Here is a 16172-nt window from a genome sequence, read left to right as displayed (position 1 = left end):
ACTTATTCCTACCCGCACCTTGTAGTTCTGTTCACTCAATCGCATGATATCCATTTCCCGTCCGTGGTTTAAAAAATGTGTTTCCTAATACATTAAACGTGTTATGTCCAATTTGCGTTATGAAAACAACATGTGGCGTTATAGTAGAACAGACTGAATTTGGAGTTTTGCGTGTCTCTCCCTGTGGCTGCGTGGATTTGTCTCCGGGTCCTCCGGTTTTACCCTCCACGATTAGAATCTACATCACGCATTTAGAGTATTTGGCTGCTATAAATGTCCTCGTGATAAGCCCCTTTGTTGACTTAAGATATCATTTGTGACCAGGTTGCTTTTGAAAAAGAGCTACATAGCTCAGTAGGCCTTACTACCTGGTAAAATAAAATAGTTTCGTTTTAATAGTTTTTTTAGAAAGTTAGGTTTTCTTTATTATGTCGCTTATCCAGCCTATACGGTCTTTTCCCAATATTCTGCACAGGCCACCACTTCTAGTGTTGGCATTGCCAAACCTTGAGAAGTGCATTGTGGTGCTGCAGGGCATCTCAGGAGATGATCCATGGTTTGCTTCTCCTAACAAGCACATTGGTCAGGGTTGTATGAAACCCACTCTCTCAGTCTGTTTAGGCTCTGCCATGTGATCCATTTGGAATTGGAGCTAGATGCAAGATCCTCACTGGGGGGGGGGGGGGTGAATCTTCGCTGCCTCCATTTGGCAGCTTTGCTACTTGATTTTTCTCATTCTTTTTGCCAGAGGGAAGTTCTGGCAGATTTCTGGACAGTGGTACAGTGGAGCACAAGAAGCTGTTTCTTGATAAGAGATGATGGTGGTGCTGGTGGATGGCCACGTATCAGATGGCAGATGTCCAGGACTTGCCGGTCGTGGTCACCTGCTAATCTCTTTTTGATGTTAGGGGGGGCACTATGCCAAATAGTGCAATATAGGGGCACCCTGTTATGTATGTTTCTGCACGTATCATTTATGGTGGTATCGACACAATTACTGTCAGTTGAGTATCACCGGGTGAAGAAGCACACATATTCAACCACAGAGAAACAAAGTATTAAGGCGGTGGTGTGTAGATTAGATGGATGTGCTCCCCACTTTGAATTTGCGAGCTTTCGTAAAATGTTGTTTTGTGTGTTGACCTTGGCTTTGCTATTTAAAAAGTGCTTTTTGTAGCTGAGTATACGATCCACCGTTACTCTGAAGTACACTGGGTGACTCTAGTGTTTGAGGCTCTGGTCTCCCCAGGTGACATTCAGGTGTCGCTCTGCATCCCGGTTTCTCAAGTGGAAGTCACAGATTTGGGTTTTACTCAGGTTTGGTTTGAGATGATCATTTGGGGAGTATCTTGACATCTCATCCAGTGCCCTCTTTAGGATATTCTCTGTGTCCTCGAAATTCCTCTGCTTTGTGCATAGATGAACAACTGACATTCAGCAGAAAGTGGCTAATCGGTAAAGTCACGTAGGTATAAAATAAAAGAAATTAAATCACGACGTTTCGATTGCAACACAAGCAATCATCATTTTCAAATCTAGATTGAAGTGGCTAATCGTTGGTGTAGATATTTAATAAAAGTGGGGCGAGCACACTGCCCTGTGGTAAGCCATTCTTTTGAGACCAACATCTACTTTTCTGCCCGTTTAGCTTCACGTTGAAGCATTTGTTCTCTGAGGCTATGAATGGCCTAGCTCAGATCTAGGTCGCCAGTCATGAGGTGCAGTTTGTGGACTGGGATACTGTATTGAACAGTGCCATATGCAGCAGATAGATCAACAAACGCTGCACTGGTGATCAACTTCTGTTGGAAGCCATCTTCGATGTGCTGTGTGATGTTTAATAGTTGGCCTGCACAGGATTGGCCGGGTATGAAACCTGCTTGGCCTCGTATGCGTTTTAAATCTACCAAAGTGAAATTAATTGCAAGATAAGAGTATGTAAGTTATATCTTTGGGTCTTTTGATAAAGCCACGTAGATAGAATAAATTACAAAAATCTAAATCACGACGTTTCGATCGCAACACAAGCGATCGAAACGTCGTGATTTAGATTTTTGTAATTTATTCTATATATGTGGCTTAACCGAAAACCCCAGATAATCTGAATTCCTGCAGTCACGAAAGCTTTAAGTTATATAAGTGATGCTTCGGTCGATAGCTTTTTGTTGATGAAAAGTCTTTCCTGATTTGGGCAGAGCTATGCCTTCCCTCATGGTATCTATTTACTCATCATACATTTGTTGAATAGGTCCTCGATGTTATATCATCTCAACGAGTATATTATCCACTTCTGCTGCCTTCCCTGTTTAAGAAGTCCTTTGCCGGCTGTCACATCCCCCATATTAAGTGGGCGGGTTAAGTCTCTTGGGTGGTTGCTTGTCATGTGGTATAATACAGTGATGGTGATCTCTGGTGTTTTTCTTTGCAAACGCTTCCCATTTTTGAGCAGTTGTGGAACCTGGTTGGCAGTAAAATTTTATATGGCTAGAGGTGTGATGTTGTCACCTCCCAGTTTTCTTCTGGTCGCCCAAGCTTTCTTGCTGTTACATGCCAGATTGGTATTCACGATCATCTCTCTCCAAAAATTGTGTCACTCTACTCCTATATTGTCTATTAGGGTTTCTCCTAGCGTAATGGTGGATTCTGAGAAGGGGTGGAAATGGTATTCATTCTCATGGAGGGGAAACAGCTCAGAAATTGTGCCTGACATGCCTGGGATGTATATTGTGCAGCAGCCCCTTGGGATGAAGCAGCAAGCACTTATTTTCACAGCTCTCATGAAAGTGTGGGGGTTTCAATGGGTGGGAGTGATGTCCTTGATTGAATCCTCCACTGCCTCTGTGAAGGCTATCCAATTGTCTTTTTTCAGGTTGAATCGTCTGCGAAAGTGTGAGTGTTTTGCACTGTATGTGATGACCTTGGTTTGATGCTTCTCGGACGGTGTTGGGCTCTAGTACTGCTTTCCGGCACATGTGGCTAATTTCATTGCTTGCAAATCTGAGGTCTGTGTTGTAGCCTCTTCTCCCGCGGCTGCTGTTGAATGGCTTGGGGTGTTTGGTGTCAGGTGCCAGCATCAGGTGAATGAACTCTGCACATTGTTCCATTTGGGGGTGCATCGTATCCCCAATTGTGTTATGGGAGTTGATGTCCCCGATCACGAGGCTCTTCATGCGTATTCAGCCATCCGGTAAAATGTTCCACTCGATAGTACTTGATGGTGGTTTGTATAAGGATGTTATGGCGATGTTCTTGAGGCTAAGTGTGATGGTTTTGATGTTGTTCTTGCTTGTATTGGTTATGCACTCTCAAATTCAGGGTAGCTCTAGCAAAGACCACACTGTCATACTGCCTATCTCTTGTTCAGCAACGAGTGCTTTCCCCTCAATCATTGGGCGGGGGTTTTCATGACCTTTGTGTGTCTCCTGTAAGCATACAATATACTCCTCTCATATAACTGCCAGGATGTCAGCTTTGGCCTGTGAGTATCTTCAATGTTAATTGAGAGGATTGACAGTGCCGGCTGTTGTTGTCCACACGGCTGTTGTTGTCCACGAGGAGGTATCTACTATCATGCTTCCCAAGTCGGGCGAGCTGACCGCTTCTTCTTTTGTACGGCTGATGTAGGTACAGAACAACAACTACAATTTTACATTCAGGTGGTCAGGCCAGACCATCGCATCAGGAGCAGCAGTGTATCGTCAACTGTGATGTCTCAATCGTATTCGTGGATCGGGGAAATTGTGTCGTTATACATTGTATAGTCTATTCTGGATGACCACAGTCGCACACTGGATAGTTTTAAATTTTCCAGTTTTAGTTTAGGATGTTTATCTTAATTATTTGGGGCCGGCTCTCTGCCATCACACAACGCGTGCGTCTATCTCTCTCTGCCTCCCCCCTCTGCCTGTCTCTTCGCCTCTCTCTGTCTGTCTACATGCATGCAGGACTTCTGTGCACCTGGGGCGCTGCGTGCATGGCCTCCCCACTCAGCGCTGCGTGCGGTGACGACACCATCGCGGGGTGAGGATGGAGAGGACTCTGGGGAGGCTGCTGTGGCGGTTTCGTGCGTGGACGCGTGCGCCGCACGGGGCTGGGTGTGCGAGCCGGCGTTCTTTCAGCTTCTCAACTCCCCAGGAGCGCTACTCAGGTGTCCAGTCCCTCCTCCTTGCACTCCTCCTCCCTCGCACAAATACAAATAACACAAGGTAACACCATTTTTGTTCCTGGGTAGTAAGTGTTATTTCCTAATTGTTTATGCCTAAAAAGTATAGAATATGGATATTATTCCCCACGAGAAAACGGGCGAATTTGTGTCTTTTCATTCACATAAAGTCAGAAAAAATACGAATCAAAATTAATATGTATTTATACAAAAGTAATACAAAAATTACTACGAAAGATTTCGAAGTGAGTAGTTTTTCGAGATTTACGATTATACTGTAAATCACTCTCATGAATCAGCCCCCAAATGTAGTCTCCCATTATGTTCTCGTTATACTGTCCTTGGTAGCGGTATTCAAAGTCCAGTATATCCTGGTGGAAGCGCTCACCTTGCTCCTCCGAGTACGCTCACATGTTCTCCTTGAATTTATTAAGATGAGCATCAAGGATATGGACTTTGAGGGACATCCTACAGCCCATTGTGCTATAGTTCTTCACCAGTCTCAACCAGTTCCACATAGTTTTCGACCTTGTGATTGCCCAGGAAGCCATGAACCAGTGCGATATAAAGCTGTCCTAAGCCGCTTTCTCCTTACTATTGAGCTTCTTGGGGAATGCATTGCACTCCAGGATCTTCTTTATCTGTGGTCCGAAGACACCAGCTTTGACCGTTGCCTCAGACAGCTTAAGGAAGAAGTATTGAAGGTACTTGACTGCTGACTCTTTATCTACAGCTCTGACAAATTGTTTCATAATGCCCAATTTGAGGTGCAGTGATGGCATCAGCACCTTCCAGGGGTCCACCAGTGGATCCCACTTGACGTTGTTCCTCCACACAGAGAACTTGGTCCGCTGTGGCCAGTCCCGCCTGTGGTAGTGTGCCTTGGTGTCCCTGCTGTCCCAAAAGCAAAGATAGCAGAGAAACTTGGTAAAACCGCCTTAGAGACCCATCAGGAATGCCACCATTTTGAAGTCTACGATGACCTCCCAAGGCGTCCAGCAAGGTATTGATGCTGTTGTAATTCTCTGAGGTGCACCGAGTGAGCCAGGGGAAGAGATGGGTACTTGTTACCATTATGGAGCGGCTTTGAGGCTCCTTGATGAGCTGTCAATGAAGAGGCGCCACTCATTCTGGTTACAGGCGATTCCGATTGCCTCGAACAGACTGGTCACATTGTGGCAGAAGCAGAGCCCATCTTGATGGGTGAAGAAGCTGCAAAAAGGTTTGCGACGCTTCCTCTGATCCGCGACTTGCACACTTTCATCCAACAAGTTCCCACTACTTGAGCCTAGACGTCAAAAGCTCGGCATTGGACTTGGTAAGACGAAGAGCTCTGATCAAGTCGTTTAGGTATTTTTTGTTGGGGTAGTATGGGTTTCTCTCCTCAGCTCCACCTCTGAAATTGTCATCTAGATCTACAACGTCTTCCTCGCTCTCTGACTTGCTGCTCTCTTCTAAAGATGGCTGCTCTCTCTCCGAAGGAGTGGGTACAGGGAGCTCATGGTAGTGTGCAACGGGGTAATGGATGAAGGAAGGTCCGGATATGTGATAACAGGTGCATTCTTGCCAGTCCGACGTTTGGAAGGGTCCACCATGCAGAAGTAGCAGTTGCTTGAGTGGTCAGTGGGTTCCCACCAAATTCTTGGGATAGAGAACTTCATGGCTCCATCCTACAAAAATACATTTATTTCACTCAAGACTAATGTGTAAGAGATTCTCGCAATATTTTTCATGTATGATATATTTTTTGAATAACATTAAAAATTGTAAAACATTTTAAAATTACAAAATTTTACCATTTTAAAAATGTAACAAATTTTATAACAAAATTCTGAGCAACAATTGTCTATCTTACCTTCCAGAGTTTTTTTGCATTGCTCGCAGGTGAAATGAGGTGCCCAGGGTTTGTCTTGATCCCCGACAGGCATGCCGAAATATGCTTTGTAGGCCTCGCACATTTAGCAGATGCTTCCACAGAGTACTTTTTCGCTCTTGTCTTGATAAATTGGCTGCAGACATAGAAAAATGCGTCTACCGGATGCTTTGCAGCCTCTTGATGCGATTTCAGAAAAATGCAGATCTGTATTCAGCAGCTGGAACAAAACTGAACTGGTGGGCTTAAGGCCCCTGTATTTATATTACGATTTATATTACTGGAAAGTTCTAGAATGTCCGAGAAGTTACTCCAAGTTTACTCAGCACTGAATCTATCTGGAATGTTCGGAAAATAGGTGAATTTCAAAATATCAATGTCCTTGTCACAAAAACAACTTTGTGGGGAATAATAGCCATTTTCTGTACTTTTGAGGCATAAATAATTAGGAAATAACACTTACTACCCAGGAACAAAAGGTTTATAAAAAATTGTTACACAGTGTAATCACCCCACCGTGAAGCCTTCACAGACTGCTGAGGAATTCCCTGCCAAGTTAACTCAATCGGGATCACACAACATCAGGAGCAGCAGCAGCGACATCGCTTCTCAACTGACTGTGTAAAACTTTGCAGGGCCCTCCTCAAAATGAGTCTTGAGACTCAGCGAGGCTTTGGGGCGCCGCGGTGGCCAGGATATGTTAACTACCTCGGCTGGTATGCAGGAGGTCGTGGTTCGATCCCGACCTTGACGCCTGCTGTATATTTGGAGTTTGCATGTCTTTCGCTCCCTGGTTGCATGTAGTTTTCTCCGTGTCCTCCGGTTCATCCCAAATTTATAAACACACGTTTATAGTATTTGGATGGTATAAATGTAAACATGATAAGCCACTTCGTTGGGCTATCATTTGTGGCCAGGTTGCTTCTAAAAAAGAGCTATATAGCTCGGCACGCCTTACCTGGTAAAATAAAAAAATGGTACTATGCTTGTGGGAATGGAATAATGGTGATGGTGCTCATAGCGATTCTTCTTCTTCTAGCGGATGGCAAGTATGTGCAAATCACATGTCCAAGTTTATGTCTGTGATCCATGCGATAGCTTCAGGAGTCGTGCGACTAATACTGCTCAGTCTGCTGGAGAGCGGGCATAGGATGCAGTTGTTCGTGATATGGGGTCTATTGTCTGGTTCGGATGGCCACAGTCACACTTGGTTGTCTTTAATTCTCCACTTGTGTGAGGAGATGTGCACAGCGACCAGTTAGTTGCCTGTTCTGAAGTGGTTGATGGAGCACCATAGTTTTCTTGGGCAGATCAAAGCCGCGCAGAGCAGTGCTGGGGTCGTCAAAGAGTATTTTATTTGGAACCTCCACAGAACTCAACAGTGTTCACCTGCAGTCTTTACTTGACCCCGCTTCATCCAATTGTCTCGCGCGATCCCAAATCGGTTTCCGGGATTTCAGATGGGTTCGTGGAGGGTCGAGCAGGTATTGGTGTAACGGTAGATGTATCACTTCCTCGGATTTTTTTCCCAGTTGATTTGATGTCGCGGCATCCTGGCGAAGGTTTGCCGGTAGAATGTTGGGCAGAACCGGTAGCCACTGAGTGGGAGTGCATTTAAGTTGTACCCGTTATTGTTCAAAGGATGTTGTTGATTGGACGTCCAAATTATTAATGTGGGCGCTTGATGTCCAGACTGGGGTACGCAGTACTCAGCCCTGGAGTTACACGAGTGCAAGGGCGGCCGTGCAGAGGAGAGTTTTGGTGGCGGCTTCCCACATTGTGCTGGCTAGTGTGCGTATCAGAGTCCCTCTGCTTTTAGTTTTTTCGCACACCTTTGCAATGCGCTTTTTAAATTGGAGGCTTCTGTCTAATGCCCCAGTGCTTTGGATATGGCTCGCTTTTGCCAGGGTTACCACAGAAAGTCACTTCCAACTAGGCGTTTGTCATGATTATTGAGATGGTGGATTGGGACAGTCGTTTTCGATGGATTTGGCAGTGGCATCCACTTTCAGAAGTAGTCTTCTAATACGGACAAGTCTTATGTTAGTGTGTCACTATGTTGTCCGCATAGACAAATTTGCGGGATTACGTCTTTGGCAGGTCGTAGGTTAAGATGTTAAACAGGATCCGAGCCAGTACTGATAAGCCGTCGTTGACATCTTTGTACGGCTTATGTTACCGGAAAGGTGTAGATGGAAGTTTCGTTTTATGAACATCGTGTTCAACAGATTCAGTGTAGAATGGCACTTTATGATGAACGCTGCCTTGAGTGGGAGCTCCATTGTCTCCAGACGGTGTCTTCGGCAGTTTGTACACGTTGGTCACTGGCACCTGGCCTATTCTGATAGTGATGGCTGATGTTTCATTGGTGATGACTTCTTCTGTCACCTCAGTCTATAAGGCCTTGCTTTGATTTAAGTGGCGAGGCTGTATTTCGGATGGTCGATGGCGGAAATTATGTCATATTAATTACATTTATAGTTCGCTAGTAAGTTACCTTCAGAGTGGGTTTCCTAGAGCGCAACAACATTTATGTTCTCTTGATGTAAACAGTTGGCGAGCACCTCACATTCTTATTCTTTGGGTCTTTCGGTAAAGTCACGTAGATTAGTTGTTATTTTCTTTGAACCAATCTACGTAACTTTACCGAATGACCCAAAGAAGATGAATTCCTGCAGTCACGAAAGCTTTAAGTCAAGAGCACCTCACACTTTGCAAATGAGAGGCCTTCCACATTTAGTTGATACACTCGTAATCCAGGTCCCACTCTTCTTTGGCTGATCTTTTGGCCTTTAAAAGGACCTTTTTTATCATGGCAATGACAATGATAGTGATGGTGTAACGACGGTGATGACCGAAACGTCAGGACATCGTGCCGGCCATCCAGAAGACAACTGCGGCACGGCACCAGCGCGGAAGCCTCGGGTCACTGAGACATCACCTCCCTCCGCACCCCCATCCTCCCCGGTTCAGGCTGGGCATACGATGCGATGCGCTGGAGGAGGGGGAGAGCCACCTCTATCCGGCGTTCCTCCGCTCCCAGCACCGCTGCTTCCTGCAGAAGGAGCCGCTGCTCTTCAGCTGCGCTGGGGCCGCGTGGGGCAGGGTCTGCCCCTGCCGCGATTTCCTGAAGGGGCAGCTGGCGCTGTGCCACGATTGCCTCTGATGCCTCTCCCTCACACCCTCCCCCGGTTTTTCCCCAACTCCACAAACAGAGCCATGCCGAGCCAGGCTGGAGGTGCTAGCACTAGCGGCGGCAGCAGCGCTAGCAGTGTGTCGTTACTGCTCGCTTGCAGTCCAGCCCGGTTAAGCAAAGTCCCCAGTGAAAAAGAACCCACCGCTACCGTGCTGGCCCCACGGTGGCTCGCCTCGGATATGCCAGTGGGAAATGTGGCCTGAAAGACTCAACTGCCACAGTCTGTTTCTCCTATAACTCCGCGTGTTGTTGTTTTCATTAAGCCATTTGGGATGTAACGCGATGATGAATGTAGTTAGGGAATAAGCAGGTATTAACGGCTGCCTTGGCGTAGCATGATCGCACACAAGACATTGCTTGGCCTGTGTACGGATCTCCCGTGTTATCGCAGACTGCTTATAAAGCGATTTTTCCATAATGCGGTGTTCTTCAGGAACGACACAACTACTACCGCATTATAGGAGAACAGACTATTTTAAAACACTTTTTTTTATTTAGTTTACCAGATATGGCCCACTCAGCCTATGTAGTTCTTTTTCAGAAGTGACCTGGCTATCACAAATAGCTCAACGAAGTGGCTTATCACGTGGACATTTATAGCAAATACTATAAACGCACGTTTCTAATTGTAGAGTTAGAAACGTGGAGAAAAATCCACGCAACCATGAGGAAAACATGTACATTTAAAATATACAACAGGCATCAGGGTCGGGATCGAACCCACGACCTCCTGTATACCTAGCGAGGTAGTTAACATCTCCTAGGTACCGTGGCGAGATGTTAACCGTCGTCCCCTACACCTTTCGCTGAACGTTCACTGGGTGGCTGGCAGGCCCGAGCAGGTGGCACCATGGACCCGTTGCTGGACCTACACTGGGATATGTGGTGTGCCGCGTGGCGCTGACATTTTTGCTGGTGGTGGACCCAGACAGCTGGTGTGAAGCCAGTGCTGGCCCACCGCGCTCTTCCCACTCCCTGCTCTCCTGTTGGCTCTGGAGATGCTGCTGCTGATGATGCTGCTACTACTGGTCAGGGAAACTGCCATGAAATCTGATTTTATTGTATTTCTTTTTAAGGAGTAGTTGGGCTTTAATCTTGATTTTGTGACTGCAGGCATCCAAGCTTTCGTGACTGCAGGCATCCATATTCTTAGGTTCTTTCGGTAAAGTCAAGTAGGTAAATCGCAACACAAGCAATCGTCATCAGGTGAGACAATTACAGCCGGAAAACTGCTGCAGCAGACGAGAGAGCTGCCGGTCTGAGCTGGGAGCAACCCAAGGCTAAGTGGGCGGGGCTAGAGATGGAAGAGAGAGGGGGGCGGGGCAGCAAGATCGCGACGGCGGGAGAGCTCGCCAGGGGGCAGAGGTCGCAAACGGGTTTTGATTCCTTACCCGTGAAGTACCGTTGATGACTCTTGGACACCGTTGGTGAGGCACACGTATTTATTCCGTACAAGTAGTCACAACTGTGGACATACAATACTAGAGGGGGTATCGGCCCCCTCACCCGGCTAGCTGGGAATACACTGCTAGCTATCTCTGACCTACCTCCTAGTCCTCCACTAACGGGCTAGGGGAGGCTGTCTGGCCCGACACTGGTAAATCGGGCTACGGTACCCGGAGTCCCAGAGCACTAGCTCTGGTTCTCGGGACCACGCCGCTGGCTCGGTCCTGCGCGGCCCTGACAAGGGCGGCGTCCCAGGGGAGTCCAGGGCTCTAGCTAGACGATCTTCGGTCTTCACTGGTTTAGCTTTAACATTCTGCCCCGAGCCCTCTGACACATCCCCCTTTATACTCCACCCCCGCTGAGGGGTGGGGCCCCGGGCTGCCTGGTGCAGACGTCGTTGAGAGCACCCCCCCCCCGTGCACTCACGTAGCCCCGCCCACTGTGTTTGTTTCCCATAAGCTGCCATGCATAACGGCTCTCTCTCTAACACCCCTACACCCGTACCCGCCGCACCAGGGTCGCAAACGGGTACCCTACCCGATACACAGCCGGGTACGGGTAGCCGGGTATCGGGTAGGGTACGGGTACCCGATTGCGACCTCTGGGATGAAGCCATGTTGCAGGCGCGGGTGGGTTGATTCTAGGAACTTGAATTGTGAGAAGAGACAAGACGTTGGGAAATGAATGACAAACGGTTAACAGTGACTCACGGCCTACCCGTACCCGGCCGCACCAGGGTCGCAAATGGGTACCCGTAGCCGGGTAGGGTACGGGTACCCGATTGTGACCTCTGCCAGGGGGAGAGAGAGGGGGCGGCAGATCAAGATCAGCAGCGGCGGGAGAGCTCTCCCGCCGCCGCTGATCTTGCTCTGCCCCCCCCCCCCTCTCTCTTCCATCTCTAGCCCCGCCCACTCACCCTTGGGTTGTATTGTTATAACCTCTCGGTCACGGCAGCTCTCTGGCCTGCTGCAGCAGTTTTCCTGCTGTAATTGTCTCACCTGATGATGATTGCTTGTGTTGCGATCGAAACGTCGTGATCTGTTCATTTCTACCTACGTGACTTTACCGAAAGAACCAAAGAGTATATTAGGGCTTTGGCGACACAATATTATCCATAAGCGGTTTTTTTTTGGGGGGGGGGATTCGATGTCATAAATATAAATGTGTTGTTAACCTGCCACCACCCGACACAGCCAATGAATAAGGTTGTCACAGGGCTCCTGGGAGATTTGAGAGGCGGATTCTTCTCTCCCTCACACATCGCTACCTGCCCCCGACATATACCCGGCTATAATCACCCAGGAATGTCTGTCCTTAACGCTCGTGACATCACTCCACATTGACCAGCCCCCGTCATTAATATTCACGATTAGGTGACATCTTCCAAATGGACACCCCCCATTATTATAACCTGAGATGAGGCAAGAATGTATGTGTGCAACACTCGTGACGTCACTCCGTCGACCAGCCCCCCTCATTAATAATTATCATGAACATGTTACGTCCTCCACATGGACACCCCCCCCCCCCCCGCATTAATAATCATGAGCAGGTGACATCACTCCACATTGGGGGCTGAGGGATGCCTCCTCCCCCCTCGGCGTCCCTCACGACAAAGGCAGAACCCTCACGTCACGCGATCTCCGTAACGCTAGTGAGACATCAAAGTAAAAAGGACGTCATGATGAACAAGGGATTATATCCTTTAAATGAAATGGGTCTGTGTCACCGCGCCCTTACAAATCGCACACGCATTAATGCAATGAATATCACGTCGCGCTCTGCTTTTCGCTTGCAAGTTTCAGATTTACTGCAATACACCCGTCCTTGGACGGGCAAAAGGCGAGTTGTAATAATTATTGCCAGCCAGGGCATTATTTATGGAACCTTTTTGCCAGTGTGACGATAAGACTTGGAGGCACTTCTTGACGAGCACCATCGGGATTAACACAACCATCGGGTTGCGATCGAAACGTCGATGTTTTTTGCTATTTTTGTAAAAAAAATTGTTATTTTTGTAAAATTCCTGCAGTCACGAAAGCTTTAAGTGAAGAGATAAAACGACGTTTCGGTTGGGTCCACCGTCTTCCGGAAGACTCTTCCCGTTCCGGAAGACTCTTCCCGTTCCGGAAGACTCTTCCCGTTCCGGAAGACTCTTCCCGTTCCGGAAGATTCTTTTCCCGTTCCGGAAGACTCTTCCCGTTCCGGAAGACTCTTCCCGTTCCGGAAATGACGTCACGCGATTTTGGACGATGTTTAACCCCCCCCCCTCGTCACACGGCGTCACAAAAAGTCAGACCCCCCCCCCTCAAATATGACGTCACAAAGCTCTGCCCCCCCCCAAATAAAACATGCTACAAATCGCTTTAAACTATTGTCATTGTAGTGCGTATTTAATGTGGCGCTGCACTCTGATGTTGTAGGAGAAAACATTTATTAAAAAGTATATTTAATTAGAACGTGTTTATATTTATTTAAAGTTGGGCATTTTGACGTGACGTCACATTTCTCACCCCCCCCCCTCGTCACACATCGTCACAAATGTTTGACCCCCCCCCCCCCCCAGATGCGTGACGTAATTTATAGACGGCCCCTTAGAGGGTATGTTGGAGGTTAGGATGTAGGGTAGGGGTGAGTAGGAGGGTAGGGGTGAGTAGGAGGGTAGGGGTGAGTAGGGGGGTAGCGGTGAGTAGGGGGGTAGCAGTGAGTAGGGGGGTAGGGGTGAGTAGGGGGGTAGGGGTGAGTAGGAGGGTAGTGGTGAGTAGGGGGGTAGGGGTGAGTAGGAGGGTAGGGGTGAGTAGGTGGTTAGGGGTGAGTAGGGGGGTAGGGGTGAGTATAGGAGGGTAGGGGTGAGTAGGTGGGTAGGGGTGAGTAGGAGGGTAGGGGTGAGTAGGTGGGTAGTGGTGAGTAGGGGAGTAGGGGTGAGTAGGAGGGTAGGGGTGAGTAGGGGGGTAGGGGTGAGTAGGAGGATAGGGGTGAGTAGGAGGGTAGGGGTGAGTAGGTGGTTAGGGGTGAGTAGGGGGGGTAGGGGTGAGTAGGGGGTAGGGGTGAGTAGGGGTGAGTAGGGGGGTAGGGGTGAGTAGGGGGGTAGGGGTGAGTAGGGGGGTAGGGGTGAGTAGGGGGGTGGGGGTGAGTAGGGGATTGGGGGTGAGTAGGGGGGTGGGGGGTGAGTAGGGGGGTGGGGGTGAGTAGGGGGGTGGGGGTGAGTAGGGGGGTGGGGGTGAGTAGTGGGGTGGGGGTGAGTAGGAGGGTAGGGGTGGGTAAGGGGGTAGGGGTGAGTAGGTGGTTAGGGGTGAGTAGGGAGGTAGGGGTGAGTAGAGGGGTAGGGGTGAGTAGGGGGGTAGGGGTGAGTAGGGGGGTGGGGGTGAGTAGGAGGGTAGGGGTGAGTAGGGGGGTAGGGGTGAGTAGGGGGGTGGGGGTGAGTAGGGGGTAGGGGTGAGTAGGGGGGTAGGGGTGAGTAGGAGGGTAGGGGTGAGTAGGAGGGTAGGGGTAAGGGGGTAGGGGTGAGTAGGTGGTTAGGGGTGAGTAGGGAGGTAGGGGTGAGTAGAGGGGTAGGGGTGAGTAGGGGGGTAGGGGTGAGTAGGGGGGTAGGGGTGAGTAGGGGGGTAGGGGTGAGTAGGGGGGTAGCGGTGAGTAGGGGGGTAGGGGTGAGTAAGGGGGTAGGGGTGAGTAGGGGGGTAGGGGTGAGTAGGGAGGTAGGGGTGAGTAGGGGGGTAGGGGTGAGTAGGGGGGTAGGGGTGAGTAGGGGGGTAGGGGTGAGTAGGGGGGTAGGAGTGAGTAGGTGGTTAGGGGTGAGTAGGGAGGTAGGGGTGAGTAGGGGGGTAGGGGTGAGTAGGAGGGTAGGGGTGAGTAGGTGGTTAGGGGTGAGTAGGGAGGTAGGGGTGAGTAGGGGGGTGGGGGTGAGTAGGGGGATGGGGGTGAGAAGGGGGATGGGGGTGAGTAGGGGGATGGGGGTGAGTAGGGGGGTGGGGGTGAGTAGGGGGGTTGGGGGTTTGTAGGTGGGGGTGGGGGACGTCATCACACAGCGACGCGGTTCTGTGCGGGTGGACGCTGGAGAGAGGCGAGGCGGGAAAGAGAGGAGAGTGAGGCGGGAGATTGGGGAGCGTGAAGGAGAGTGAAGGGAGAGTGAGGGGGAGTGAAGGGAGAGAGCGAGGGGAGAGTAAAGGGGGAGAGTGAAGGAGAGTGAGGGGAGAGACAGGAAGCGTGGAGGTTGTGCGGAGAAGGCTGAGAGGGGTCTGATTTAGAGTGAGTGGTGAGTTGGTGGTGAGTGAGTGGTGAGTGAGTGAGTGGTGAGTTATTGGTGAGTTGGTGGTGAGTGGTGAGTTGGTGGTGAGTTGGTGGTGAGTGAGTGGTGAGTGAGTGGTGAGTGAGTGGTGAGTGAGTGCGTGGTGAGTGCGTGGTGAGTTGGTGGTGAGTTGGTGGTGAGTGAGTGAGTGGTGAGTTGGTGGTGAGTGAGTGGTGAGTGAGTGGTGAGTGAGTGGTGAGTGAGTGGTGAGTTGGTGGTGAGTGGTGAGTGAGTGAGTGGTGAGTTGGTGGTGAGTGAGTTGGTGGTGAGTGGTGAGTTGGTGGTGAGTTGGTGGTGAGTGAGTTGGTGGTGAGTTGGTGGTGAGTGGTGAGGTGGTGGTGAGTTGTTGGTGAGTGTGTGGTGAGTGTGTGGTGAGTTGGTGGTGAGTGAGTGGTGAGTTGGTGGTTAGTTGGTGAGTGAGTGGTGAGTTGGTGGTGAGTTGGTGGTGAGTGGTGAGTTGGTGGTGAGTGCCATGGGCCGCAAGGTGACGCTGGCGAGCTGTGCGCTCTCGCAATGGGCGCTCGACTTCCAGGGCAACACGGAGCGCGTGCTCACCAGTGAGACTCCTCACCACTCCTCACCAATCACTCACCACTCACTCACCACTCCCTCACTCACCACTCACTCCTCACCACTCACTCCTCACCACCCACTCCTCACCACTCCTCACCACCCACTCCTCACCACTCACTCACCACTCCCTCCTCACCACTCACTCCTCACCACTCACTCACCAATCACTCCTCACCACTCACTCCTCACCACTCCTCACCACTCACTCACCACTCACTCACCACTCACTCACCACTCACTCCTCACCACTCCTCACCACTCACTCCTCACCACTCACTCCTCACCACTCACTCCTCACCACCCACTCCTCACCACTCACTCCTCACCACCCACTCCTCACCACTCACTCCTCACCACCCACTCCTCACCACTCACTCACCACTCCCTCCTCACCACTCAGTGAGTGGTGAGGAGTGAGTGGTGAGGAGTGAGTGGCACTCACTCCTCACCACTCACTCCTCACCACTCACTCACCACTCACTCCTCACCACTCCTCACCACTCACCACTCACCACTCACTCCTCACCACTCACTCACCAATCACTCCTCACCAATCACTCTTCACCAATCACTCCTCACCACTCCTTACGACTCCTCACAACTCCTCACAAAACACCACAGTGGCTTGGAGATGTTA

At 49.8% G+C, this 16172-nt stretch overlaps 2 protein-coding genes across 6 annotated transcripts in view; both read left to right on the top strand.

Moving 5' to 3' along the window:
- Positions 1-9550, top strand: part of LOC144951916 (alpha-1,6-mannosylglycoprotein 6-beta-N-acetylglucosaminyltransferase B-like) — a 51045-nt gene extending 41495 nt beyond the window's left edge. The window contains exons 15-16 of the mRNA XM_078882260.1: positions 3945-4147; positions 9009-9550. Coding sequence (XP_078738386.1) covers positions 3945-4147; positions 9009-9201 — 396 coding nt within the window. The 3' untranslated portion in view covers positions 9202-9550. The remainder of the gene's footprint in view (positions 1-3944; positions 4148-9008) is intronic.
- Positions 9551-14711: 5161 nt separating this feature from the next.
- The window catches only part of NADSYN1 (NAD synthetase 1), a 138545-nt gene continuing 137084 nt past the window's right edge, over positions 14712-16172 (top strand). For 3 of the 5 annotated variants that reach the window (XR_013640538.1, XM_078882223.1, XM_078882222.1), the window contains exon 1: positions 14714-15519. Coding sequence is in view for 3 of the 5 variants with exons in the window: in XM_078882222.1 (XP_078738348.1) it covers positions 15435-15519 (85 nt within the window). In the remaining 2 variants the exon portion in view is untranslated. Of the gene's footprint in view, positions 15520-16172 lie in introns of all 5 variants that reach the window. The other 2 variants (XM_078882224.1, XR_013640539.1) reach the window with 2 other exon arrangements.

This window comes from Lampetra fluviatilis, chromosome 64, assembly GCF_964198595.1.
Source record: "Lampetra fluviatilis chromosome 64, kcLamFluv1.1, whole genome shotgun sequence".
NCBI classification, from domain to species: Eukaryota; Metazoa; Chordata; class Hyperoartia; order Petromyzontiformes; family Petromyzontidae; genus Lampetra; species Lampetra fluviatilis.
This window is presented reverse-complemented; position numbering and strand designations above follow the sequence as displayed.